The sequence below is a fragment of the Drosophila subobscura genome, chromosome A (genome assembly GCF_008121235.1).
Source record: "Drosophila subobscura isolate 14011-0131.10 chromosome A, UCBerk_Dsub_1.0, whole genome shotgun sequence".
In the NCBI taxonomy this organism is placed as follows: Eukaryota; Metazoa; Arthropoda; class Insecta; order Diptera; family Drosophilidae; genus Drosophila; species Drosophila subobscura.
The window spans coordinates 16,138,555-16,165,024 of NC_048530.1; the positions used below are offsets into that span (position 1 = coordinate 16,138,555).

Below are 26,470 nucleotides of genomic sequence, written 5' to 3' on the forward strand. Positions count from 1 at the left end.
TAATGAATGCTGTGGTTGCAAGTTGCTAGGGAGATTGTCTTCTCAGAGATGCAAGCTAGTTTTCAATTAAATTAATTTCATTTTGTGCTATATTATTATTTATTTACGATTTGCAATCGAAACAGTCGATGATTGGCTAACTGTTCAACCATCGATAGTGCTATCGATGTTTATCCCAGCCCTATTTGGCAGCTGTCACAGCTGATTGTGCGTTTCAATTCATAATCACCGACGAACATAACAAAATGTCGAAATTACTCTCGTATACAGCAAGAATTACTCTGCGTAACTCACGCATCACCACAGTGTAAGTATTGGAGCACCCACCAACCATGGATTAACTTTATTCGATCCTTTTTTGCAGCGGCCAGCAAGGGGTCCGAGCTTTTGCGGGCTTGGCGTCAGGGCAGCGTACTACGCCGCAGCCGGCTTATGGTCGCCCAGCACAGGGACTTTTGCGCCAGGAGCTGCTGTCGCCGGTTGGTAAGCGGAGCATGTTCATCCAGACACAGGACACACCGAATCCAGACAGTCTCAAGTTTCTGCCCGGCGTCGAGGTGCTGGGCAAGGGCAACACCTATGATTTCCCCAGTGGAACGGCTGCCCACAACAGTCCATTAGGTGAGTTCCACTACAGACTGAACGTCGTCGCTCGCAACCCAATTAACCATACGAAAACTCTACACTTTATCGTAGCCAAATTACTGTTTCGCGTGGAGGGCGTGCGGGCGGTGTTCTTTGGCTCGGATTTTATCACCATCTCCAAGGAGGAGAGCGCCGAATGGAGTCTGATAAAGCCCGAGGTGTTTGCCGTCATCATGGACTTCTTCGCCAGTGGCCTGCCCATAGTGCATGAGGCACGCCCCAATGCCGACACAGAGATACTCGAGGACGATGACGAGACGGTGATGATGATCAAGGAGCTGCTCGACACACGCATTCGTCCCACAGTGCAGGAGGATGGCGGCGACATTGTCTTCATGGGCTACGAGGGCGGCATTGTCAAATTGAAGATGCAAGGCTCCTGCTCGTCCTGTCCCAGCTCGATTGTCACCCTCAAGAACGGCGTACAGAATATGCTGCAGTTTTACATACCCGAAGTGGAGTCCGTGGAGCAGGTCTTTGACGACGCTGACCGCATGGCCGACAAGGAGTTCGAACGCTTCGAAAAGAATCTAAAACAAAAGGAGCCCGCTGGTGCGCCGGTGGGCATAGGCGGTAGCCCCAACTAGTCCTCGTCCTCGAGTTGCTCTAATTAATCCTTTCGTTGCTAATTCTGTAGTCAAATCCTAGCTATACATTTAATGTATACAAATTAAAATGTTAATTAGTTAAATGTAGAAAAATGAGAGAGATTTCTTCGGACGCAGATGCTTAATCGCTTGGGCCCTGGGCAAGGTCAATAATTTGTGCACTTCTTGTCCCAGTTTGTGGGTCCCCAAGTGGGTCAATAAACTCGTGTTGTTTGCCATTGATTCTACAAGAAACGGGCAGCAACCAGCGCCGCTGCCAGAGCAACGCAAGTTTAGTCAATAATCAAAAAGAACGTTGGCAAAGCCAAGGAGCAAAGCGAAGTGCAATTCCCGTGCAACTGCAGACCGAACCAGACCACAGAGCGGACTTGCCAGAGCGCCAATCGATCGACCGACCGACCGACCGACCACCGATGCTCTGCTGGGCCAACGAGGATCATTTTCTGAGCCAACGCTATCCGAATCCACAGCAAAAGGCGCCCGAGACGCTCAAGAACTTGCTACTGCGTTCCAGTGTGCCCATTGTGAGTGACAGCGAGCTGGTAGAGAGCACCGAAATGGCACCGTTGAAGGGGCAGGAGGTCACCAAGTTCCACAAGCACTCATTTCTTGAAAATCGCATCTTTGACCATCGCCTGGTCAAGGACAATCTGCTGGACAAATGGCCCACAGCGGACATGAACGAGTATCACGAGCGCAAGGATCATCGCAATCTCATGGAGTCCTATGTACCAATAACATAACTTAATCATCAAAACCATGCACACAATTCCATCTAACACCCAGCACATGGCACTCTATCTCTATCCCTTTCTTGCGCTTGTGTTTTTGGAGCGTGGTGAATAAGTTAGTGGTCCCCGCCACCCTTTTAGTTCACCTTTTCACCATGATCCAGCACAGACTTGCACCCTAGATTTGCCCTAGAAAAGTTTCGAGCCATCAAGCAGGCTTAGGAATAGTTTGCAGCTTTGGTTTCCAGGCCGTGTCAGTTGATTCAGTCAGTCCTGGAACAGGCCAGCACGAGCACACATTGAGAACGATTTTTTCAGTTTTATTTTCGTTTGAAAATTGTCACAAATTTGTAGTTTTCCCACACAAAACAAAATTCCCGCACTCGAACACAACTTCGCGACTCGAGCAAGATGAGCCAACAGCAGCAGCACGGCCATGGCAATGGCAACGGCAACAGCGCCGGCGTGCCGCCAACCACGCTCATGTATTCCCAATTGCAGCCCTGGAGCCATGCGGGTGCCCCGCCCTGCATGGAGCCAGTCAGCGGACCGACAGTGCCGCCCCGCGTGGGCGCCGCTTTCCAGACATCGCAGCGACATCCGTGGCGGCCGGCCATGGCCTATGAGCTGATCGAAGTGAAGCATTTGCCGGAGCAGCCGGTGACCAATCAGCTGACGAAGCAATGCTTCCTGCCCAAGGGCATGAAGACTGATGGCATGAACTTTCCCAATTTGGTCACCGGCTTCGATCGCAATCCCCAGCATGCCGCGCGGGCGGCACTCTACACGCGATACACCAACAACGAGTGGTACAACAACAACATGACCAAGTACTCGGAATCCAACATAAATCGGTGAGTACTTCAACGAAAGATTTCACTCCCCAAAGGGTCTACTTTTCCGCTCCCTTAGCAATCTATCCGAGCGTATGCGCAATGATGCTGTGCGCCTGATGCGCGAGGCTGACGAGAAGGCCACCGCGGGGCAGCGAGATGCAGGCCGTCGACTGGGCGAGCGCATCACCGATCTGACCTTTTGGCGCAACGAGCTAAATGCCGAGCTGGAGAAGCTAATTGCCGAGATGGCGGACATCAACGAGCTGCAGCGGCAGTGCGGCAAGGCACTGTTGGATCTGGAGATACCGCTACACATCGCCCAGGAGTGCTTGTTCCATCGCGAGTCGCGCCAGGGCACCGAGAAGGTGCACGACATCGTCGAGAAGGCGCTGCTGGTGGAGATAAACAATCTGAGGTTGTCGCGCGACCGGCTGAGTGGACTGCACGAGAAGATCTCGAAGCAGGCGCTCGATTGCCGCGGCGCCCAGCATCTGCTTGAGAGTGATGTGTCCCACAAGGAGTCGTCGCTGGGCATCGACTCGATGTGTCACCAGCTGAACAACTACAGTCGCGGCATCGCCTATTATGGCGGCATCGAGAAGTACGATCCCTCAGTCAGCACCCAAGAGTCGTGGGCGCAGGCCAGCAGCGAGCATGTCACACGGTAAGTGGGCTTAATCCTTGCTCCGTTTGGGACATATCCTTATGGAGATTCTTTCATTACAGTTCGCAGGCTGAGCGTGCCAAGCTATCGCAGTTGCGCAGCGATTCACAGAATGTGGTCAATGCTGTGGCCGCCACTGTGTGGGACTTTTGGAGCAACACAAACAATGCGTTCGACCGACGGGCCCAGGAGATGGCCGAGGCCAAGAACCGCGTGCAGCTGCACTTGCAGAAGGTGCAGCAGGAGCTGTTCGACATGGAGAAGCATCTGTTTCTGCTCCAGAAGGCCATACAGGACAAGTCGATGCCACTCAAGGTGGCCCAGACACGCCTCGAGGCGCGCTGTCATCGCGAGGGCGTCGAGCTCTGCAAGTAAGAATTGACTTTAACGACTTGCCAGCTCTGATTTGGTTTACTCATTTGATTGCAATTGCTTTTAGGGATCATGCCCAGGATCGCTTGATCCAGGAGGTGTATGATATTCAGAGCGCTGTGGATTCGCTCCACCACAAGCTGCAGGAGTCGGAGGCCACACATCAGGGCCTGCTGAAGACCCGCTGCTCCCTGGAGGTGGACCTGCGCAACAAGGTCAATGCCCTGTTCATCGATCGGGAGAAGTGCATGAGTCTGCGTCGCTCCTTCCCAGTCAGCAACTTGATTCGCTATTAAAATCGTTGCAGTTCTAATTTATACTCGCACACATACATATGTACATGTTCAGAAGCCGCGTAATAAATGTATTTACATCAGAAATGTTTTATTTTGATAACTATCGATAGCCACTCGACTTAACTAGTTTGAAAACAAATAGTGAATTAATTCGATCCAGTGGGTGTAATAAATTGTAATTTTAGAAGAATTCACTTTAATTTGCAACATTCTTAGTAAAGTTAACATTTATTTGCAAAAAAAAATTAATAATTATATTTACATTGCAAGCAGTCTTGAACGATACTTGTACGATATCGTCACTGGGCCATCTCTATGTACGTGTAGCACCACTGCCTGCCGTTTTTGGTGCACTTTTTATAAAATAATAATTAATACGGCCCAACGCGTCTGCTTGTGCCAAAAAGGTGCTGAGTTTATATCTAAAATTAATATATAAATCTAAATTTAAAAGGAGGTAAGACCAGTTCATCATTGTTGCAGTAACAACAGAGTAAAATGCAACAACAACCGGCAACCATTTTTTAATTGCCATTTTCACGCACTTGTCCCTTTTGGAGGCAGCAGAGGCGCTTGTCTCGCCAGAGAACAGCTAGCTGAGCAGCTTGGTGACACACGATTGATACCCAGTGATTGGGTGGGTAGTGCAGGTGCATCGCAAGATGCAATTGCTCCTCAAACGCTGTCTAATTATTTCGGCGTTTGACATCTGACGTGTACTTTTAGATAACTGTAAAAACGTAGTAGGTCATTGAACCAGCTGATAGTGGCTGAATAGCAGACTTAAATATTTATAATACTTGTCATAATCGAAGAATATTTCTCATGCTTTTCATAATGGAATCCGAAAACAGCTCAAACAGCGAACAGGAAAGGGAGAAGAGCCCGCAGCAGGGCAACACGAATAAATACCAAATGGGCTACGGTCTGTGTATTGTGGCCATTGCATGCGCCTTGGCCGCCTATTCCTCTGGCGTCGATCCAAATAATTTCAAGACATGCGAACAAAGCAGCTTCTGTCGGTCAGTATCAAGATCAGCCAATGTTGTGGCCTTCGCCTTCATTTCCCTCGTTTGCTGATTCATTCACTTTCGTTGCAGCCGCTCGCGGAAGGTGCAGAGCTCGGGCAGCAAGTATGCCCTCATACCCGGCACCCTGAACAGCTACACGGACTCGCTGACGGGTGATCTGGTCAACAAGGAGAACCACCATCAGTTCTCCTTCAAGCTGGAAGCCCTGGCGGGCAGCACGTTCCGCCTGCGCATCGACGAGAAGCAGCCACTGCGACCCCGCTATAAGGTGGAGCATGCGCTCAAGGGACAGCCAGAGGCCGGGCGCATACGCCTGCACACAGAGACCGATGGCGAGATTATTATTACCTCCGAGCGCACCAAGGCCGTCATCCACGGGGATCCCTTTCACATTGATTTCTACGAGCACGATGTGCTGGTTGTGTCCGTGAACTCCAAGAACTGGCTGTACTTTGAGCACTTGCGCCCGAAGCCCAATGAGCCGACCGAGCAGCGGGAAGGCGAACAGGAGGATCAGGACGGTGCCGTCGAGACACCAAAACTAACCGACTCCATTGACGATCCCGGCGCGTGGGAGGAGAACTTCAAATCGCATCACGACTCCAAGCCCTACGGCCCAGAGGCAGTGGCCCTCGACTTCTCCTTCCCAGCCGCTGAGATTCTGTTCGGCATACCCGAGCATGCAGACAGCTTTGTGCTGAAATCAACCTCTGGCACGGATCCCTATCGCCTCTACAATCTGGATGTGTTCGAGTACATTGTCGACAGCAAGATGGCACTGTACGGCTCAGTGCCAGTGATCTACGGCCATGGGTATGCACTCGGCTGAATGCCCAATAATCTGTGACTATTTTCACAATGATTTGTCTTTTGCAGAGCACAGCGCACGGCAGGCGTTTATTGGCAGAATGCGGCAGAGACCTGGGTGGACATACAGACGTCGGAGACCAATGTTGTCTCATCGCTGGTGAACTTTGTTTCCGGCTCGAGGAAGACACCGCCGCCGGGCGCACACTTCATATCCGAATCGGGCATTGTCGATGCGTTCATCATGCTGGGACCCAAGCCCATTGATACCTTCAAGCAGTACGCGGCCCTCACCGGCACCCACGAGCTGCCGCAGCTCTTCTCGCTGGCCTACCACCAGAGTCGCTGGAACTACAACGATGAGCGCGACGTGACCGCAGTGTCGGCCAAATTCGATGAGTACAACATACCCATGGACACCATGTGGCTGGACATTGAGTACACCGATGGCAAGCGCTACTTTACGTGGGACAAGTTCAAGTTCCCCCAGCCGCTGGCGATGATCAAGAACCTGACCGAGCTGGGACGGCATCTGGTGGTCATTATCGATCCGCACATCAAGCGGGACAATGGCTACTTCTTCCACCAGGACTGCACCGAGAAGGGTTACTATGTGAAGACGCGGGAGGGCAACGACTACGAGGGCTGGTGCTGGCCGGGCTCGGCCAGTTATCCGGACTTTTTCAACCCGGACGTGCGCCAGTACTATGCCAGCCAGTTTGACTTGTCGCGCTTCCAGACGGTCACCGCAGATGTGATGCTGTGGAACGATATGAACGAGCCGTCCGTGTTTAATGGACCCGAGATAACGGCGCCCAAGGATCTGGTTCATTATGGCAACTGGGAGCATCGCGACGTGCACAATCTGTACGGCCACATGCACTTGATGGGCACCTTTGCCGGCCTGCAGCAGCGTGACCCGAATCAGCGTCCCTTCATCCTCACCCGTGCGCACTTTGCTGGCTCGCAGCGTTATGCGGCCATCTGGACGGGCGACAACCTCGCCGACTGGCCGCATCTGCAGCATTCGATTAAGATGTGCCTGACCGAGGCCGTGGCTGGGTTCTCCTTCTGTGGCGCCGATGTCGGCGGCTTCTTTGGCAATCCCGATGGCGAGCTGCTGGAGCGCTGGTATCAAACGGGCGCCTTCCTGCCCTTCTTCCGTGCTCACGCCCATATCGATACCAAGCGCCGCGAGCCATGGCTCTACCCCGAGCGCACACGTCTTGTCATCCAAAATGCCATCAGGAAACGCTACTCCTACCTGCCGCTCTGGTACACCGCATTCTATGAGCTGGAGCAGACTGGTGCGCCCGTGATCCGGCCACTGCTCACCCACTACCCGCTGGACAAGGAGGCCTTCGGCATTGACAATCAGCTGCTCGTGCAGGATCGCCTGCTGGTCAAGCCGGTCATGCAGCAGGGTGTCAGCAAGGTCGATGTCTACTTCCCGGCCATCGATGACAAGAAAAACGGCGACTTGTGGTACGATGTGGACACGTACGAGCGCCAGGAGCGCGTCGGCTATGTGTCTGTTCCGGTTACTGAATACAAGGTAGGGTTCCTGTCAGTCTTTCCAAGCTGCAGCTAACCTTTTCTTCACTTGCAGATTCCAGTTTGGCAGCGCGGTGGCAGCATTCTGGCCAAGAAGGAGCGCCCGCGTCGTGCAGCTCCTCTGATGCTGCACGATCCCTACACGCTGATCATTTGCCTGGATCGCAATGGCAGGGCTGCCGGCACACTCTACTTGGACGATGAGAGATCCTACGACTATCGCCAGGGCCGGTATATCTATGTGAGCTACGAGTTCTCCGAGAACCAGCTAACCACACGCTTCATTGGCAAGCGGCTATACGCATCCGATGCCTGGATCGAGCGCATTGTCATTGCCGGCCTGGAGCGTGTGCCCAGCAGTGTTGGCATCACCGTCAACGGCGTCAAACAAAATCTGGAGTCCACGCGGCAAGGTGCTGCCGTTGTCATACGCAAACCTGATGTCAAAATGGACGTTGACTTTCTTCTCATCCTCCACTACGCATAGTCTGTCCTCGTCCACTCCATTTGATACCATTTCTATTACACGTTTTAAGTAAATCCCAACTGCCTAGCAGCATTATTCCATATAGAATACAAATTATAGATTCCGGCTCCATATGTTGATATATTTTTGTTTGTTCGTTGATAAATCTTCGTGTTTTGTGTGTGGATCCAAATGGATTACGATTTCAACAAGTCAAACAAGTTTCTTAGGCAGAAATTTGTAGTTTTTGGAGGAGCAAAATAAAAGTAGCAAAAACATCAAAACAGAGTGGAAAGTTAGTAAAGATATTAAATCTTTACAAAAGCGCAGCTGAATTTGTAACTAACTTTTTCAATATTAAAGTCGCCGAATGGAAGGAACAAATGGTTTCGGGACTTCCTAGTATGTGGATCTAATCTGCATCTTGCCCAGCTTCGATCTGTTGTAGTTCGTCAGTGGATCTGCAAGCAGATGGATCTCTGTTTAACTGAACATAAATGCTTATCTGTGGTTGCCTCATTCAATTGCCGTTGGGCCGCTGCATTGACGAAAACTTAATATTCGATGTTGGACTTGCTTCGGGTCTTTCTTTATCCACTTTTTGGCCATTTTCGTTGCATTTATTTTTGCAGCTGCTGGCAACATTATCAAAGTTATTTCAATTAAAATGTGGCCACATAAACCGCAGGCCAGCCCAGGCCAAGGCGCTTCCAAGGCGATAGCGAAGCTGTCCGCTTCCGCTGCCCCTCCACGCCAGTCCCAGTGTACGCTGTGGAGTGTGGGTGCGGGGTGCGGACAGCCAAAGATAAATTTTCATAACATTTTTCATAACTTTTCGTTTCGGTTGAGCTTAAGAATGTTGTACAAATATTTTGGCAGCTCGGTTCCTACAATTTCCGTCCTCTCGTGTGGTCATGCCCTCACATGTATGTATGTATGTATGTACATATGTACATATGTATGTATGTACTTATGTATGTATATTTGGGTACTCCTTTATGGGGTGGGTAACCCATTTGGTCATATGAATACTTGTATGTAAGTCAGCACAAATTTTCCAGCAGCATAAGCATAATTATTTTTAATGCGCTCTGCAAGAATTTGAGCCAGAAACAGCCAGAGCTGCGGGGCGGTGGCAAGGGCAAGGGAAGGATAGGCGAGATGGGCCAAAGCAATAACAAGAACAGACACATCCTTGGCATCCTTGAGCCCTCCTCTTTCTCCCACTTTCCACCCCATTCCATTCCTTCCTGCTTCCCAAAACCGGACCCAAACACATTACATTGCGAAATTAGAAAATTAGCCCCGGCTTTTAGTTAATCTTCCTTCTTCGCCTCCCCTGATTATGTCGTTGGCTTAGTTTTAAACTTTAAAATTGAAAGTAAGATTAGAGTCTTGAAATTGTACCCTTTGCAGACCCATCGACACTGTGGGATTTTGAGATGCAGTAATGTTCGCCGGAGCCGCCTGGTCGCTGGTGCAAGAGTCCGATCGGCCAAGCGCACTGCTTTCTTTTCGTGCAAGTTTTCCTTCCAGTGCGGCCGCTTCGCCCACTCCCAGCGATGCGTAGGGGCTTGGCCCAACGGTAAAACACTTGCCAAATACACATACACAGCTACACACACGCACACAACTCGCATCTCGTTGCCCATCTGCATTCGACAACGGTTTAGCTGTGCATGCAAAAGACCTGCAACGGTATTTACATGCATACATACATACATATGTACATACGTGAGCTGCGACGCCAACTCCAGCAGCGCTGCAAACTCACAATGATGACCCGCGATAGTGGTGCCAGTGCTCGGGCGATTCCGACGGTTTCGTTTGAACTTATTGTATGTAAATATGAACATACATACATATATACATATGTACATATGTAGCTTGATCGTAGTCACTTTGGAGAACTGGCGAAATTGCAGCAGAAACTTCAATCTGATACTCAGGCTTAGGAAGACACAAAAAGTGTGGCAATCAATGCTATTAAGTTGACCCCAATTGTAGGTGTCATCTGCCTGCGTATTTCGCTTTCTTCATGTGTGCGAATGTGTGTGTGCGAGTGCGAGTGTGGCATTTCACCAAGATTGATGGGAATTTAAATTTAGCATTTCGTTATAAATATTTGCGCGCTCTACTGTGTTTGCGGCCGCCTCACCAATGCCACATCCCATTCTGTTCTCCCGAAACTAACACTGCGCCACCCACCCCCGAAAACCACAGTCTACAATGTACACATGTTTGTGCATACAAATGCATGAAGAAATTATATAAGGAGGGCCCGTCGGCAAAATAAGAGACTTGGCAATGCTGTCAATAAGTGCGAGTGAGGGTTCCGCGCAGTTAGTGTGAGTGAAACGAAACTATCGTATGCACGCAACCTTTCGCATGAACCAGCAAGCACGCACTAAACATTTAGAGGCCGAAAACACACGCGAACGCGATCCAACGGCACCTCCTTATATAATTACTTCATGTACAAATGTATGTATGTATGCGCCTGGCGAACGAGTGAGCTCGCGTTTGTGTACATATATGCGTGTGCATGTTCCGCACTTAACTTGACACAGTGAATGTAAGCGAAATGCTGTCGTCATTCAGTCAGTCAGTCGAGAGTGACTCTTCTGCTCCCTTTAGCCCTGTATCTCTTCAACTACTCTGCTCTCAGTTAGTTAGAGTTTTTCTTGTAGACTCGCAGGAGTTTGTAATTCCTGAATTTAGAAATTAAAATATTAAATAAAAGGACAATTGTCCGAAAAAGTGGAATTCGCACTTGCCAAAGTCTCGCAAAGTCGGAGAGCTCGACGATCTACCGAATGAGCACAATGAATTGTTAACATGGTTGAAATCACTCATGCACAAAATGGAGAGTGCTAATGTGACAAATTCCGGGGAGCGGAACTTCCTCTCTGTACATTAATCCTCTAGGATCAGTTCTTAAATTTCAAAGATGTGGAATATATGTAGAAACGCAACCTCACCGATAACTAACTTGGCGACAGACTTTTCCCATCGCAAATTGGATTGGAATGGCTGGGTAAATAAGTGCAAGCGACTTTTTCTTTATTTGCATTAGAACTAACCCATCAAATTGCATTCCAATTGGTCAAAGACCATTCAGTTGGCGCTTGGTCAGCGCTTGACCATACAATACAAATATTATACATGATGACCACGAACAGGACCAGGACTAGGACCTGCTCCAGGTAGAGGTAGGAGTTGGGGCTGTGGTGTGGCTTGGCAATTGAAATTGAAAATGAAATTGTGGCAACAGGAACGGGAAAAATAAAAGAAAAGCTACATAGTATCCACTCTAACGCTGTCTCTTTCCCTCTTGGCCCACCAAGCGCGCCCTTCACGCACACGAGTCCCGCTATTCCATCACGGGTCCATGCATACGAGTGCAGCACTTGACCAGAAGGAGAGAGGAGAGCAAGAGAGTGGGGCGCGCTGCGTCACTTTGATCTGTGATGCAGGTGCAAATAGACACAGCGGCGGACGAGGATGGCACAGTACATGGGAGAGAGACCGAAGAGCGGGGAGGAGGGGCGACATGGGACGCAAGAGGACATCACACAAATGCCAGCGTCAGCAAGTCAAAGTTTATTGTTTCATTTTTCCTCTCTCTCTCTCTGCCTCTCTTTCTATTTTCTTTTGTCCTATTTTGCTCTGCTAACGCATTTTGTTGCATTTATTTTAATTGAAGCTATCTCCCTCTACATCTCTCCCTCTCTACCACCATCAAGCACTATCGCTGTTACGTGATGCACACTAACTTGAATAATATTTGCTCAAGTTTGCCTTTGAGGAGAGAACTGTGCTCTATGAATAGTTCTATGGTCGGAAACGATCAAAAGAGAAGCTGTGCTGCTGATCTCTTTTTACCTTCTCGTTGTGCACTTCTGTCAGCGAAAGAGAGCAAATGAGTAATCAAATCGAGCTTTGGGTGGCTATGCTGGGCCAAAGCGAAACAAGAACAACAATAATCGTAAAAGTCGCTCAAGCTCAAGCTCTTGTAGCTGTCCGTCTCTCCCCGTTTTGTCCCGTATGTTTTCAACTGCATGGAGAGTGCTTTTGGTGGGATGGGGGAATGGCGGCTGTGGGACATGGCTTCGGAATGGGTTCATTCCCGCACGTTCCTTTGGCTTTGGGTGCGCTGTGTTTATCCAGCTTTTGGCTTTTGTTTAGCTTGCACTTTGACGGCCAAAGCCGAAGTCGAACGCTGCAATAATATTTATTGATGCTCGTATCTCTCTGACTGGCAGCCGTTTAATTAATTGAAATCCGCGCAGAATGCAGCGCAGAACGCAGCCATAACGGGGATTGGATTGCGTTCCACTAAAGTGTATTTGGTTACAAAAATTACAATTTATTACTTTTCATTTGGCTCGATCGCGCAAATAATATAAAACCCAATCCACACTCAACAAAAAACTAAACTCTTCGCGTATCGATATAATCGGCATAACTTTAGTCTCCAATCGCAAGAATTTATTGAAAATTCGATGCCAGGAAGAACCATTCCAATGGAATTTTAAGAGTGTTGAACTAGCCACATGGAGCTGGGGCCTGTGCAACCCATTCGTTGCTTGCCTCCCAATCCCAGTCTGTGCTGGTGCCGCATGCCTGGCGCTTCCCTTATCTCGGCGGCACTGCCGCGTTTCGGTTGCGTTGTGTCAGTAAAAAAAATAATGTATAAATAAAACTAAAATAAAAATTGAAAGCCAAACAACGGGGCGACATGCAATAAACTGGCTACTCGCGGCTCCTCCCAGTTGAAGCTCCCGAAAATGCCGTGCTGTGGGATGCCGCTGCCGCTGCCGCTGCCGCTGCCGATGCCTGTGCGCCAGATGATAACTTGGTCGGGTCGGTCGCCTCAAGTGGGGAAGTGGCAGCATCGCGTTTCGCTCGCTGCCAGGCATCGTTTTATGCATAAGCAAACATGTCAAGTCGATGCCAGACCTGCTCCCGCTCCCGCTCCCGCTGCTCCTCCTCGGATGATGTCCTGGTCCTGGAGCATAATGTTTATCCAGCCGGCTAAGTCAGGCCAAAGATGTTTCGCGTGATTTTGAGTTGCTCGCAGAGGGCAGGAGGAGTTCATTTCGGGTTAATGTTAATGCTGCCCGAGCGCTGCAGGATGCGTGTGTCCTTACAGATTTCATGTGAGTTATGGCCCGAGCTGGAGCTGGATCTCGAGCTGTTGCTGCTGGCAGCTTTGTTTGACTTTGTCCTGGCATCAAAGTCTGCACCTTAAAGACCTCGCCTCGCCGCGCCTCACCGCACCACCAAGCCTCCCCTCGCACTCTTGGCGCAGGACGTGGCAACAAAATTGACAGAAAATTGAATTTGCACATTTTACTGCACTTTGCCAACGTGCGTGGTAAGACACAGTGGGCGTGGCAAGGCAAGGGCCAAGCAGCCACAGAGGAGCAGAAACTTTAAGTTGACAGACAACACGAGGCGAGCGGAATGTACATAAATACATACATAAATAAATATTTACATACATATTTACATACATATGTTGTGATTTTTCTGTGGGTTGTTGTGTTTTCTTTGAAGTCGTAAAAAGGGGCAATCTATGCCGCAGGACACGTACACATACACAGATGGAAACGAAGATGTGAATGGCAATTACATTTCTGCACCTCGACTTTGTGCCTGATTTAGGCGGGCACCTAGGGGACTATTGGCAGACTTTGCCGGGTCCATGTTGTGGCTGTAAAATCAAATTGGAGGCATGGCGAATCCCATGCTTTTCGCATATATTTTTATAATATTTCCCTCACAGAACTAAAACTAAAATCTTCAAAATATTAGGCAGGAAAAAGCTCAAACACAAAGTTGCTTCCAAGTGGACTCCATCCAGTTACGGGGTATGTACAGTATGTGCCACTCTCTCTCTCTCTCTCTCTCTCTCTCTCTCATACGAAGTGTGCAACAGTTTGGTGGCCAAGCCCACTGATTGTCAGCCACTCGGCAGCAGCACTCGCATCGCAATTGTTTTGTTTATTGCCGCTGTAAAGTCCGAACCCGGCACGGCACATGGCCTGGCTGAGGGGGGAGTGCTGCCAGTGGCGGTGCGCAGGATCGACTTTCTTTCATTTAATATAAAAAATACGCGCTATTGAATTTTCAATTGGTCTGATGTTTGATAGTGGAGCCACGGGCCGACTTTTATGCCTTTGTCACACAGCTTTTCATTATGGTTCAACTCGAAACATACAGAGACCCACGTGCAGATGCACAGATGTATTTTTTTGTTGAGTGTTACACAATATTTATGTGGGCTTACCTGCACCGAAGTCATTTAATTGATTCATTGTGCAGCGTTACAAATGGTGAAACGCACTCGACGGGCAGAGCTTTGACCTGGCAGTGGCCACCGCGACATCGAGGTGAGTGGATGCAGAACCCAAAGACGTTCTCGCGCTCTAACGAACTGCACCTCATTCGAAGCCATTTGCAGAGTTTATTCAATTTTTATATTTATTTATTTCAGGCGCTCAATTGGCACTCTTTGACGTGAAGGAAGCGGTTAGTTGAGTTGCACTTTTCCTGCAAAGAACAATAAAATTAGTTGAATTAAATAATGCAATTTTGATGATAGTTTTCATGGCTTATGGCTTTGCGTTTATTCCATAAAATAATTGAGTTGCCTGTCTGAACTGTCTTCAGAAGGTTTACAACAAAATGAAAATAAATAAAAGCGAAAAGTCTTGGATTTATTTCGTGTTCCGCTCGTCTCGAGGGCGCGCACCACGTGACCAGCAACCTCAAGGAGCTACCTGGCTTGGGGTCCAAGTGGGAAGAGGAACATTTGTATTTATTTTAACACAAACACACACACACACACATACGAGGAATGTGTGGGGTTGGGCTTTTGGTTGTCAGAAGTCAGTTTTGTTTATTTTAAAATTCAGCTCCTCGGAATCATTCTGTTGGAAATGTTTCACATAATTCTTGTTTAAGTATCTTGTAAATTGCTTAATAACGCCAAAGGGACTACCTCTGATGCCAGCTTCCTCCAATACACACACACAAACACACACACACACTGCAATTACCCTTTTCGTGAGAGTGTGAAGGGTGGCGGCGGGGGCGGGCGGGTAGGAGGTGTTGAGGCGTCTGGCAACTTTGTATTCAAGTGCGAAATGTAACGAAACGAAATTGAGCAATTTAAGACAAAAAGTTTGGAGCCAAAGCCAAGATGCCAACGGAACAGAAAAGCATAAGAGTCGAGGTCGAGTCAAGAGATACCCTTTGCGGGTAGAAGGAAGTGCCACACCCACTTGGTGGCCATTGATGCAGGCTGAGTTACAAATAGACCCAAGAGATATCAGTATTTATTTATTACTATTTATTTATATTAACGGTAGTTTATGCTTGGTGCCTGCTCTCTCCTCCGCTGTGGCAAAGTGCGCGTAGCTGCTGGCAGGGTATAACAAGGCGACCCCCAACTGAGCAACGGCAAATTAATAACAGACTCGCGCTCTCTCGCTCTCGCTCTCTCTCTCTCTCTCCATCTTTATGTGTATGTGTGTGTGCGTGTTAGTGGAAGGAGAAGATAAAAGAGGGGCGCTGGATGGTGGAGGGGAAGGGGTGCCGTGGCGGCACTTGTTAAATTTAATAACAAAATAAATGTTCGCGCGCACATTAATTTATGAGTGGAAAATGCTCTCTCTCTGGCAGTGCACACATTAACACGTAACCCACCCCCGAACCCGCACCAGCACCCGACTCCACCGCAGAACTCAGAACTCAGAACTACCCCAATGTAACGCTCTCCGCTTGGGCAGACTTGCTGCCTCTCCGCTTGTTTGAGGCATAATTCAGTTTTGTGCAAAAATCAACTCGTTCTTTGGGGATTTGCGTGGCTAGAAATGGCACGGGATCAATTAATATGAAATTAAATGGCACAATGGGCATGAGGGTGTCTCTCTGAGGAAGAGCCGCTGGATTGTAGCTAGAAAATTAAACATACATGAAAAAGTGCCAGGAACTTTGAGATTTTTATAAAAAATGTAATTGCATTCCAATTTATTCTAGTTTTTATTTGACAATGCATCGATCGATCGACTTCAGCGTTGGCTTTGGTCATGCGAAGAGCCGCTAAAGCTTGGACCAAACTTTCCTTTGCAAGTGAAGAGCAGCGAAGGCACTACATAGAGGCACAGTGGCTAAAATGATTAAACTGGCAGCAAAAACAAATTTTATTTTCTCAATATTTGTTTTTGGTTACAAAGTGCAAACAGTTCTTAGCTTTCCAATCGTATATGAAAGCTGCACCAGCTGCAGCTTTAGAGTTTATGGAAATGTCACAGTTTTCAAGGAGAAAGATTGCCAATTGCACCCACTGTGCGATGGGTTGAAGCAATCTTCAAACTGGGTTCAAAAAAAGAAAAAAAAAAAACAACAAAATTAATAATTAACAAACACGCAGCAGCCGCCCAGGCCAGCCCAGGCCAGCTGCTGGCACATCTTCTCCTCTGGGACGGCTCTTGCTGCCACATCATTATGCCCCATCAACACGCACTGGCCGTGAGTGCGGGGTGCAGCGCGCGGGGTTCGTGCCAAATTATGCAAAGTGTTTGACAAATTAGCAAAAGAAACTTGTTAAGAGCGGAAAAGCGCATGCATAGCAAACGAGATGCGGCATCATATCCCGCCATCAGCTGAAAATTGTTTTCATAATTAGCATTTTAAGCGAGCCAAGAGGCAGCACAACGCACTCACATGCGGGTGGGGCGGGGGCGTTGAGACTGAAAGCGTGGGATTAGGCGCTACAAGTTGAATGCTCACAAAACACACACAATAAAGCGGCTGCAGCCCGGATCGGCGCGGCACTCGAACTTCAACTTCAACTTCAGCAGAGACTCTCGACGCAATCATCTCCGTTTGGCAGCGGGACACCCCATGCTCGATCTGCATATTCCAGGTGCGAATATTATACGCATAAAGAAAGCTCTCTCTCTCCCTCTCTCTCTCTCGCTCTCTCTCCTGCCTGCCTGGCAGAAAAGCTGACAGGAAATGCGAGCGCTGTGGCAGTGAAGAAGACAGCAAAGAAAAGCTCCCGGAGCGCTTATTTGAAAAACGTTTTATTTTTATTGCAAATACTCCCAGGCGACGAGTGCTCAGTGTCAGTGAATGTCATTTTAGCTCAACCAGCCAGAGAGTCAGAGTCGGAGTCAAAATCCAGACACTTGATCCCCAAGGTCCCCCACTCCTCTGACCCTGACGAGCCCATATGCCCCTGCCCCTGCCCCTGCCACGCGGGTGCCTTGAAAGTCTCAACCTGAAACAATCAGACTGCACTCGGAGCACAACGAAGAGGGGATGCTCTATGAGGTAGAGGTTGTGTGAAAGTCATGAAGAAATTATATAAGGAGGGCCCGTCGTCGGCAGCGTTCCTCGTGTCATTTCCCTTTGAGTTCTGTGCTTGCATGAAGCTCTCCATTGACAGCATTGCCACGTTTCCCTTATTTTGCCGACGGGACCTCCTTTTATAATGGCTTCTTGTGTGAAAGTAATATTTCCCCTTAGTCGGGACTTGTTCATGTTCATGTCAAAGGTTAGTGTATGCCGCTGTGTGCTTTACTCTCATATTATTTAAACCAGAGACAGAGGGAATCACATGCATGATGCTGATTCTGTCGGCTACAAGTGTCATTGCCAGAACCCCTTTTCTTTTTTGTGCCAAAAAGTCTGCGACGACTGGGCCAAGCCCCAACATTTGACAAATCAAATGGGGATCAAGTGCGAAGGGAAGGGCAGGGTAGGGCAGGGCAGGGCAGGGTAGGGCAGGGAATTGCCTGGGTGGAATTGAATTCCAGTCTCTGGAAAATGTTGAAGGTTAATGCGATGCGATTTGCTGAGTGGATTTGTAAGACTCTTGAAAGCCCTCAGAACCTGCAAACCCAATTCACTCCCTTTTGGGTCATAAAATGTTTTCAGGAGGTCATGACATGAGACGACAACTGACATACATAAAAATGTACACACATATCTACATACATCTCCTTTTTGGCTTCCTTTTGCGACTTTTTGCAAACAGTTTTATGGCTCCAAGAGGATTGTCTATCGAAAATTCGAAAGTTTGCGTTTTTAGCCTCCTGCACAGCGAAGTTTGCCCAGTTTATAGGCCACTAAATCAGTGGCTCCCACTGTCCACTCTTGGGGGTCTGTCTATTTTTTGTTGTTTACCGGAATGTAGAAAGATGGATGGCTGGCTGGGGGCCGCTGCCTGGGGGTGTCGCACTCAGTCGGCCGTGAAATCCACTTAATTCCATTTACTTAAGCTAATTTTACGCCATATTCAATTTACCACATCATGGCCATTCATTATTTATTCACAACATGTAAAATCAATGGACAACACGAAGTGGGCTGAGGACACAGGACACAGCAGCAGCAGCTGCAGGAGCCAGCCACTGGACCTGGGGGAGGGAGAGAGAAAAAACCAAATTGTTGAATGTCCATGGGGGCCACACACCCGTAAACGAACAAACCCCGCAAGCAAGTCACACACACACACACACACACACAAAAGCAAAAGCAAGAGCAAAACAAAAAATAGAAAGAACCGAAAAAAAGCGAAATCGACTGTGTGGTCGGGGAGGGAGGTGGGACGAGGACGCGTCGAGAACCCTCGGCCATCAAAAGGCGATGACGTACGCTTAATTTGCAGCGCTGGAATAATTTATGGTGGGGATCAGAGACGAGTGTAACTCTAGCGGCGGGGAGAGAAGAGTGGTGTGGAGAGCGACAAGTGTAACTGTAGCGTGGGAGAGGGACAAGTGGAGAGCGGCAGAGAGCAACGGAACAAATGCCATGGGGCATTTCTACGCAACGCCTGGAACGAGTGGAAGCGGAACGTGCTGAAAAGCCGCGCTGCGGTATGCATTGAAAGGGGATCAGAGATAGGGACGTGGGGAGTGCCCGCAGAATGGCTGGAATGGAGTGCATCGATGGGTGCATGTGGGGCTAAGCCAATCCAGTGGGAAGGCATCTGTGCAATTCTGCTACATCGAGTACCGCAAATGTGCCCGGCAAGTGATTAAATTGGGAATGAGGCGGCGGGTGAACCAAAACAACTCGGTTGGATGAGGCCACAGAAAGAAAATAAAAACATCAACTTAACTTCTTTTCAGAATCAACGCCAAAAATTGTCACCCAAACGATACGCCCACCCTGGCGACTGTCTATCTGTTTTGTGTCGATGTGGGGCAGAGTACGGGGGAAGCAGGGGGCTGCGTAGAAAGCAGCGGATGGACAGCAAGCAAACAAATGGCGTAGGCAAAGTCCCAATCGTAGTGCCGGTGTACCTGGAACTTGCCGATTTCATTCATTTCCCGTGGAGGTAACCGCACAAGCGCCAAATGTTTGCACGGCCGTCGCTGCCGCTGTCGCTGTCCCTGTCGCTGTGCAACTGGAACTGGAACAATATTTGCGTAACGTGTTTGACAAAGAAATGAAAACTGAAAGCGCCAGCTTGGAAAATCAAATGAAAGCACACACACCCCACCCCACACCACACCACCCCAACAGCTGCCCCACACTCCCATCGGAGGTAGCGCACACAGAGAAGTCAGTAGCGGAGTTCGAATGGACCAGGGAATAAATAGAAAGGAAAACCTAATAAGCAAATAGATGAATTATCCATGGCATGGCTGAGGGATATACATATGTATAATGTGATCGCTCAAGACAAATTCTGATTACAAATATTCTATATTGATGCGGTAAACGATGTTGCCAATGAACCATTTTGATCCGTGCATAAATATCGAAGCTTTGGCTCTCATGGTATCACATAAGCGGAGTCATAACTCATTTCAAAGCTAACGAATACATAAAAAATCTGTTTTTTCCTATACGAAATACGAAAATTCAAAGGAATGTGCACACACGCATGAAAACATGTTAAAATCTGCGTGATTAAATACAGACACACATTTTCATGCGTTCCGATTATGTTCGTTAAAATATGTGCAGATAAATAAAAAGAGGCAATTATTTTGTATCCAGTCGGTATGCAAAATGAAACAGTTATTAAATATGGTTTGGCATTGAGAGAAAAACATTAAAAAAAAATATTTTAATGCCTTAAGCCGACCATTGAATGCGAACAGAACCGAACGGAACGGAACGGAACGGAACAGTTTGTTGAGCGGAGACTGTACCTATTAAATGACTGCATAACGCAGGGCAGCAGCATACAAACAACGAAAATCCTTCGGAAATCGAGACAAAAAGGAAAGTTAAGTTTAATTCTCTAATTATGGTTCAGTTCATGCAGAAGAAAATTAGTGTAAAGGTCCAAGCTCTTGCTTAAAAGATTTTCCTAACAATTAGCCGATCAAATTCACTTTTTTGAACATTTTATGCACACACTTTATTGTCAAAAGTAGAGTGCAAGAAGAAAATAAAATAACTTATTTATTTTCATCACACATCGAATGATATCTTTGAAGAGGCAAGGGGACATCTAGCGTTCATAAAAACTGGAAAAAGTTCCTTGAAAATGGTCAGCACTGCGGTGGTAGCTCCATTTCCGTTTTTCATTCTGATGCCCCACATATCCTTTTCATCGTGGTCCTCTTCCTTCCACTCGTATCTGCCTTTTTTCTTATTTTCTTGATTCTTTTTTTCAATTATTTTATGGCACACATTGGGCAGCGAGAGGCGGGAGGGGGCGATGTTGTAACAACAAACAGATTTCAATTTGATTGATAAATACGGCAGAGCGTGTAAATGATGTTGCAATCGAAGAAAGGGACACCAAAAATTACAAGCAAGTCGAACTGAATCATCAGCATGCCAGGGAGAGGGAGAGGGAGGGGGAGGGCTGGCTGCTCCCATCAGATATCGCCTGATGCTATCTCCCTTCCACCCACACAATCACAATAAGTGGCTGTTACATTTCACACCAAGCCATTGATGAAGCGACCCTGAAGAAGGGGCTGGGGCTGGGGCTGGGACTGGGTAAGAAACAAGCCACAGAATGGACAGGCACTTGATGGTTAGAGCGAGATGGTTATAAGTTTGAGTGTGTGCAAGAAAAACTACGTCAGCTGGTGGGTAAAAGTCTCAGAGAAATGGCCAAGGAAGTTGAGGCACCACAGATACCCTTTCACATACACTTTGCTATGCAGAATGCAGAACCATAAAAGCAAAAACTTTATTTAATTGTTTCAAATTTGGAGAGCTTTTCTGGACTTTCGATTGATTGTTGATTTTCATTCGATTTTGCTGTTTAAAATCTCCAATTTATTGGAAGATTTGAACCTTTTCCTCCACGCGTTGCAAACATCTCAACATTATGACAATACCCTTTGGCTTTGGGTATTAGAGTAGGAAAAAAAGAAACACAGAAGCAGAACGAAAGAAACGAAACGAAACGAAAAATCACAGAATTTTCACAAAGATGTTTATCATTTTCACTCCGAGAAGTTTTTGCAGCGGGGGGCGGACGGCGGACGGGGACGGACAGCTGCCTCGCAGAGTGGATGTCGTCGTGGGTGATGGACAAAATATTTTCTGCATACAGATTTCGCAAGTAGATAAAGTGGTAGAATCAGAAGCAGCTACAGACAAAATGAAGTACCAAAATGGAAAAAATGGAACGAGACGGAGAGCACAAAGGGACCGAAGATGGAGAGCTCGTAGGAGCTGCGACTCGAGGGATACCCTGTAGTTGGGTGTGAATATAAACGCCTCGAATCTGCCCTTCAGTATCCCACAGTATGCCCTGTGCTCCACCAGAAAACAAAGTATTAAAAAGGGAAATAATAAAAAATAAAAAGAGAGAAAATGAAAACGAAAACGAAATAAGCAACTGGCGAAGGGTAGAGGGTAGAGGGTGTGGGAGTGCCAAGGATGCTCGGAAATAGTGATGTGATGGGTGGGGGGTGGGGGGGGGGGGGTATGAGGCATAGGGGAATAATGGCAAAATGCACCCAAAGGACATAATCGGCCATTGGGCCAACAACTGTGCGGACGTTGTAAACCGGCTAAGAGGAGGCAAGAGGATGGCAGCCGAAGGAACTAGAATGGCAGAACAAGAGAATCCATCGAAATGGCACAGAAGCAGGGGTGGGGTGGGTTGGGGATTGTCGGGACAGGGGAATTCGGAAATAACGGGAAAACAGCAAAAGTGGCAGTTAAAATTGTGCTGGGAATAAATCTATCATCTAATGCAATATTACATCGTAATATCATTCACCAAGCATGAATCCACCCACATCCACTCCCTCCCCTCTGCCCCCCACCCCCCACTGCCATGGCTCAGCTGTGGCCCAGAGCCAGTGCTTTTCAGTTAAATGAAGTCGATTATTGGAGCGCCTCTGGGATGGCTGGAAATATGATTGAAGAAATGATTGAATGGCGGCGAAAAGTTCCGAAAAATATATCGAAGAAATGCGCAGCAAAGTTCCCGAGATTTATGTGCCACAAACGTGAAGAATACTTTGATCGGATTTGATAATAAAGTGTGGCCACTGTGCATTATCGGAAATCCACTGCAAATCCAATTCTGTTTTCAATGCACTTCGATCTGCATTTGCAAATGCCGTTGATTTGTGTCTCTTCATCAGGAACGTGACCCGAAACAGACCAGATAGAAGGCTCCAAGGGGAGCTCCAGCTATGAACTTTTGCAATGAAACGCATCTGCGAGGAGAACTAGGCCACCGCATGGCTTTATGCATATGCTGACTCCTTATAGAGAGCAGTCTCTGCCCGCCACTGCTGTATAAGAACAAGGATCATCCTTTTGGGTTTGTAATTATTGCAGTTGACTGCATGTTGCACAGCAGACAAGCAACTGCAACTGCAACCGCTTCGAAGTACGAGGATGCTCTACAAATAATTCCACAAAGGAGATGTGCAGATTTATGCTTGGAGCATGCCCAGATCCGCGCACGTTCGCTCTTCGAGCGTAATCCCAATCCGTCAAGCACTGCTCCCGGGATCCTGTCCAAGTTCATCTGTTAGCCGTAGGACCCAGCCTGAGCGGAACTAACCGAACAATAAATGCAGCCAAATACACACATGTGAGTGTGTGTGTCTGTGCTTGTCTGTGTGTGTGTGTGTTGCCAACTGAAATGACAAATGACTTTAGGTTTTGCCTTTGCTTTGGCTTCTTGTCGCTGCTGTGTGTTGTAGTTTGCCTCAAGTTAAGTTAAGCCAACAAGAAAGTTAAACACTGACAATGAGATTTATGAGGCAGCTCGCCCACACACACACACACACGTGCAGGACGTAGCCAAGGGGGGCAGTGTCCTGCCTGGCTGCACGTCGTATGTTGATATGCATTAAAGCATGACTAACCTAATTCAATTGTGCCCCAGGATATGCACACTGATGCGATGTCCCCGCCTCTTGGCTGCATTTAAATAATGTCTCACCCGCAGGCCACCCCAAACAGGGGCGGGAGGCTCCGGGCCGTCTCCTGCTCCAACTCGCCCGAGGCCACTAAAACTTACCCACAAGTCACGAGTTCACTCGGAGTATCCATTCAATTCTCTTGTGCTCTTTGTGTATCTCAACTATCTGTGTGACTGAAAAAACAGACAGACAGAGTTTCAGCAAAATTGGCAATGCTCGTGAATCCCATTCGTTTCCAGGGAATCCATATCGCAGCTCGGCAGTGAATAACTGCACCAAAGTGTCGATCCCGTTGGGACTGGAAGTGCGCGATAAGTGGCTAATGAAATGAAGAGAAGGTACAGGTGCCACCTATTCAGCCTGCGGTCATTTAATTCACAACACGTCTTGGGCCTTTGTAGATCAGCATCCATAGCGGACTCACAATATTTATTGAGACAAGACTAATTTGCATTGACTTGCAGCTGCACCTGGTGCATGTGGCACCTTTTTGAGTCCATCGATGTCCCAACACGGGACCAAAACTTACAACAAATAACAGCTGAAAAGCAGAAGTTTGCACACACACACACAAAAAAAAGGAGAAACTTTTTCGATTAAATGCTTGTGAACATTTTTCGGTGTTTGAGCAGCCACACACCTCCCTTTCCAGCAACCGCACTACAGCAACCACTCAACCTCCCAAACCGAACCGAACCGCAGTTTAGCCGCACATCGACAACAACAGCATCGAACGGGAAGCTAAACCTCCCATTGTGGGATTTTGTTGGCGCTGTTCATTTTGGAGTGATAAAGAGGGTAAAACCGAGAAGGAGAAGCTCGTAAACAAGCAATATAAGTATAAAAAAAAGGACAACGGTGGCAAGCAAACCAATTGGCAATGTCAAAGGTTGTGTGTGGTGTGTGTGTGTGTGTCAGGGGACACACACTTGGCCTTTGGATTGTTTTCACTTTCGCATTGGCACGGGAGAGGCAAGATGATGATGAGCGAGAGCGAGAGAGAACAACAGAGGGAGAGATTCAAGCTCATGAGTCATGACAGAACTCATATAATCGTCGTCACTAATCGCTAGGAGGAAAGCTTAGAATGACACGATCGTATGCTGACGTTCGCCTTTTTATACTGTTTGCACAGCGGCTCAGCCAAACACACACATGCATCTATGGTAATCCATTGCAGTCCATCTCCAGCACACATATCGGTGCCGCCCATCACACGCATACACATTTGTGCAAGTGCATGTGTATGTATGTTGTCTGGCTGCGGCGCTATGAACACGTGTTGGGGTTAATAGCAATATACAAATGTCAAAATTGGCAAAATTTAATCTCATTATTTTCCAGTTCCAGCGCAGCAGCTCTGACTCATTATTTTATTTTACATTTTTATTTAGTTGCTTTTAACAACTGTAACAATGTATGCACATACATATGACCATATGTAAATTAATTTATTATAAGTTTATTTATTCAAACCATTGATTTATTTATGCCGCTCGCAGTCGAAGCATTCGTACCACAGTGCAGTTTGGCCAAATTATGTTCGGCCCACTGTGCCGCTCGCAAACGAACTAAAGCACAAAGCAGACGCGAAAGAGGTCCCGTTGCAGATATCGCATTACCCACAGCAAAGCAACAACAATTAAAAGCATGTTACTGCCACTGATGCCAAATCTATTGGCTATTTGCTTTCAAGCTAGCTTTGGCTATTTTTGGAGCACGATCACCAAAACTATATGTTTGTGTGTATTTTTATATTGGCCGAAAATCTTAATATTTCATTTATATGTATATATTTACCTGTATTTTGGCAGATGTGTATTTTTCCTAAAACATTGTCCAACAAGTGCCCGTAGAAAAGCTAAACATTTTCATCTTTTATTACAAAAATAGCTATTTTTCATCCCAAAAGCTAACAACACTGATTGCTGCCAAGATTTCGACATTTCGAATGCATTCCGACGAATTGACTTGAGCGTCGCATGGTAAAGTGGCCCCGCTGGCCCCTCGCGAGGGGAAGCGATGTACATACACAAGTACATACATATGTACATATGTATGTATGTATATGCCTTTGCTTTGGTGAATGGGTAAAGATTGGAAAAAAAAACTCGGCTTCTCGTTGTTCTGCCAGCCAGATGGCGAACCCCCGATTGGTCCGATAAGAATTTTCTGGTGATCCGAGGAAGTTTTACTAGGTCTGGTACTCAGCCAGTCCAGATTTGCTTTTTGGCAAAAAGAGTTCCAGTCTCATCTCAGTCTAGCGCTTGTCTCTAGTTGGTTTTAAAGGCCTTTAAAGGATTCCATCAAGAACCGACTAAGTGAATAGCTGAGCAGAACAGACTGAGCCGCAGACCGCTGGATAATTTGCGCATTTATAAGGAGAACAGAGTCGAGGAAACTGAATCCGCTAATTGATTAACACCTGAGCGTGTCCGCTCCATCATCGTTTTGTCCATGGAAGCGGAGAAAAGTTGTTTGCCACTTACAGATATTAGACAATGTCCTTGTCTGCAGCCAGCCAGCCGGTTCTCAAATCAGGGCACACGTTGAGAGTGGACCAAGAGTACAGGAGGAGCAGACTGCATGAGGCGCGAGTCTCTAAATGTGTCATTAAAAAATTAAAAGCGAACTCCCTCCAAGATGCGGACAACATTGTTGATGGCCAAGACAAAGGCAGAGACCAGCAGAGCATCGTGGAGGAGGAGCAGTCGGGGAAGCTGTCGAAAGCCAGATGCCACATTAATGTCCCTTCTGCAAGTCGGGTCGGGGAATTTTCAGTTGAGTTGCGAAGAGCAGGGGATACTTCCACCCCCCAGAACCCACGAACATTGTAACAAAATGCAAGGCGCCAACTCCGGAGGAGAATGCCAGCAGCAAGAGCTCCGAACGGGATTCAGTGTGCAATATTTTTGTGGATTACTTCAGTGAGAAAGTTTCTGGTATAATTTGGAACTTCTACTCGAAACATTTCCATGCATTAATTAGTTAATTACATTTAAAGTTTGTTAAAGTGAAGTTCCTGTTCCCATCTTGGATAGGTTTCACTTTATTTCTACTCAAAAATAAATATT

At 47.5% G+C, this 26,470-nt stretch overlaps 3 protein-coding genes across 5 annotated transcripts; all 3 read left to right on the plus strand.

Annotated features, from left to right (window-relative positions):
- The first annotated feature begins 162 nt into the window (after window positions 1–162).
- On the plus strand, window positions 163–1,340 carry LOC117900987 (NFU1 iron-sulfur cluster scaffold homolog, mitochondrial). 2 transcript variants are annotated; one of them, XM_034811587.1, is made up of 3 exons: window positions 163–307; window positions 365–621; window positions 697–1,340. In XM_034811587.1, the coding sequence occupies exons 1-3, from the start codon at window positions 246–248 to the stop codon at window positions 1,230–1,232; spliced, it is 855 nt and encodes a 284-aa protein (XP_034667478.1). In that variant the 5' UTR covers window positions 163–245; the 3' UTR covers window positions 1,233–1,340. The 2 variants fall into 2 exon arrangements, with proteins under 2 accessions (XP_034667478.1, XP_034667486.1); XM_034811595.1 differs by having other exon boundaries at window positions 210–307; window positions 368–621.
- A 946-nt stretch (window positions 1,341–2,286) lies between these two features.
- On the plus strand, window positions 2,287–14,481 carry LOC117890747 (tektin-3). 2 transcript variants are annotated; one of them, XM_034795814.1, is made up of 6 exons: window positions 2,287–2,838; window positions 2,897–3,484; window positions 3,547–3,855; window positions 3,924–4,162; window positions 11,607–11,618; window positions 14,470–14,481. In XM_034795814.1, the coding sequence occupies exons 1-4, from the start codon at window positions 2,396–2,398 to the stop codon at window positions 4,150–4,152; spliced, it is 1,569 nt and encodes a 522-aa protein (XP_034651705.1). In that variant the 5' UTR covers window positions 2,287–2,395; the 3' UTR covers window positions 4,153–4,162; window positions 11,607–11,618; window positions 14,470–14,481. The 2 variants fall into 2 exon arrangements, with proteins under 2 accessions (XP_034651705.1, XP_034651697.1); XM_034795806.1 differs by lacking the exons at window positions 11,607–11,618; window positions 14,470–14,481 and having other exon boundaries at window positions 3,924–4,189.
- Window positions 4,469–8,145, plus strand: LOC117890738 (neutral alpha-glucosidase AB). The gene is made up of 5 exons (XM_034795794.1): window positions 4,469–4,609; window positions 5,007–5,174; window positions 5,253–5,996; window positions 6,060–7,545; window positions 7,600–8,145. Exons 2-5 carry the CDS (start codon window positions 5,068–5,070, stop codon window positions 8,029–8,031), a joined length of 2,769 nt encoding a protein of 922 aa, XP_034651685.1. The 5' UTR covers window positions 4,469–4,609; window positions 5,007–5,067; the 3' UTR covers window positions 8,032–8,145.
- Window positions 14,482–26,470: the final 11,989 nt, after the last annotated feature.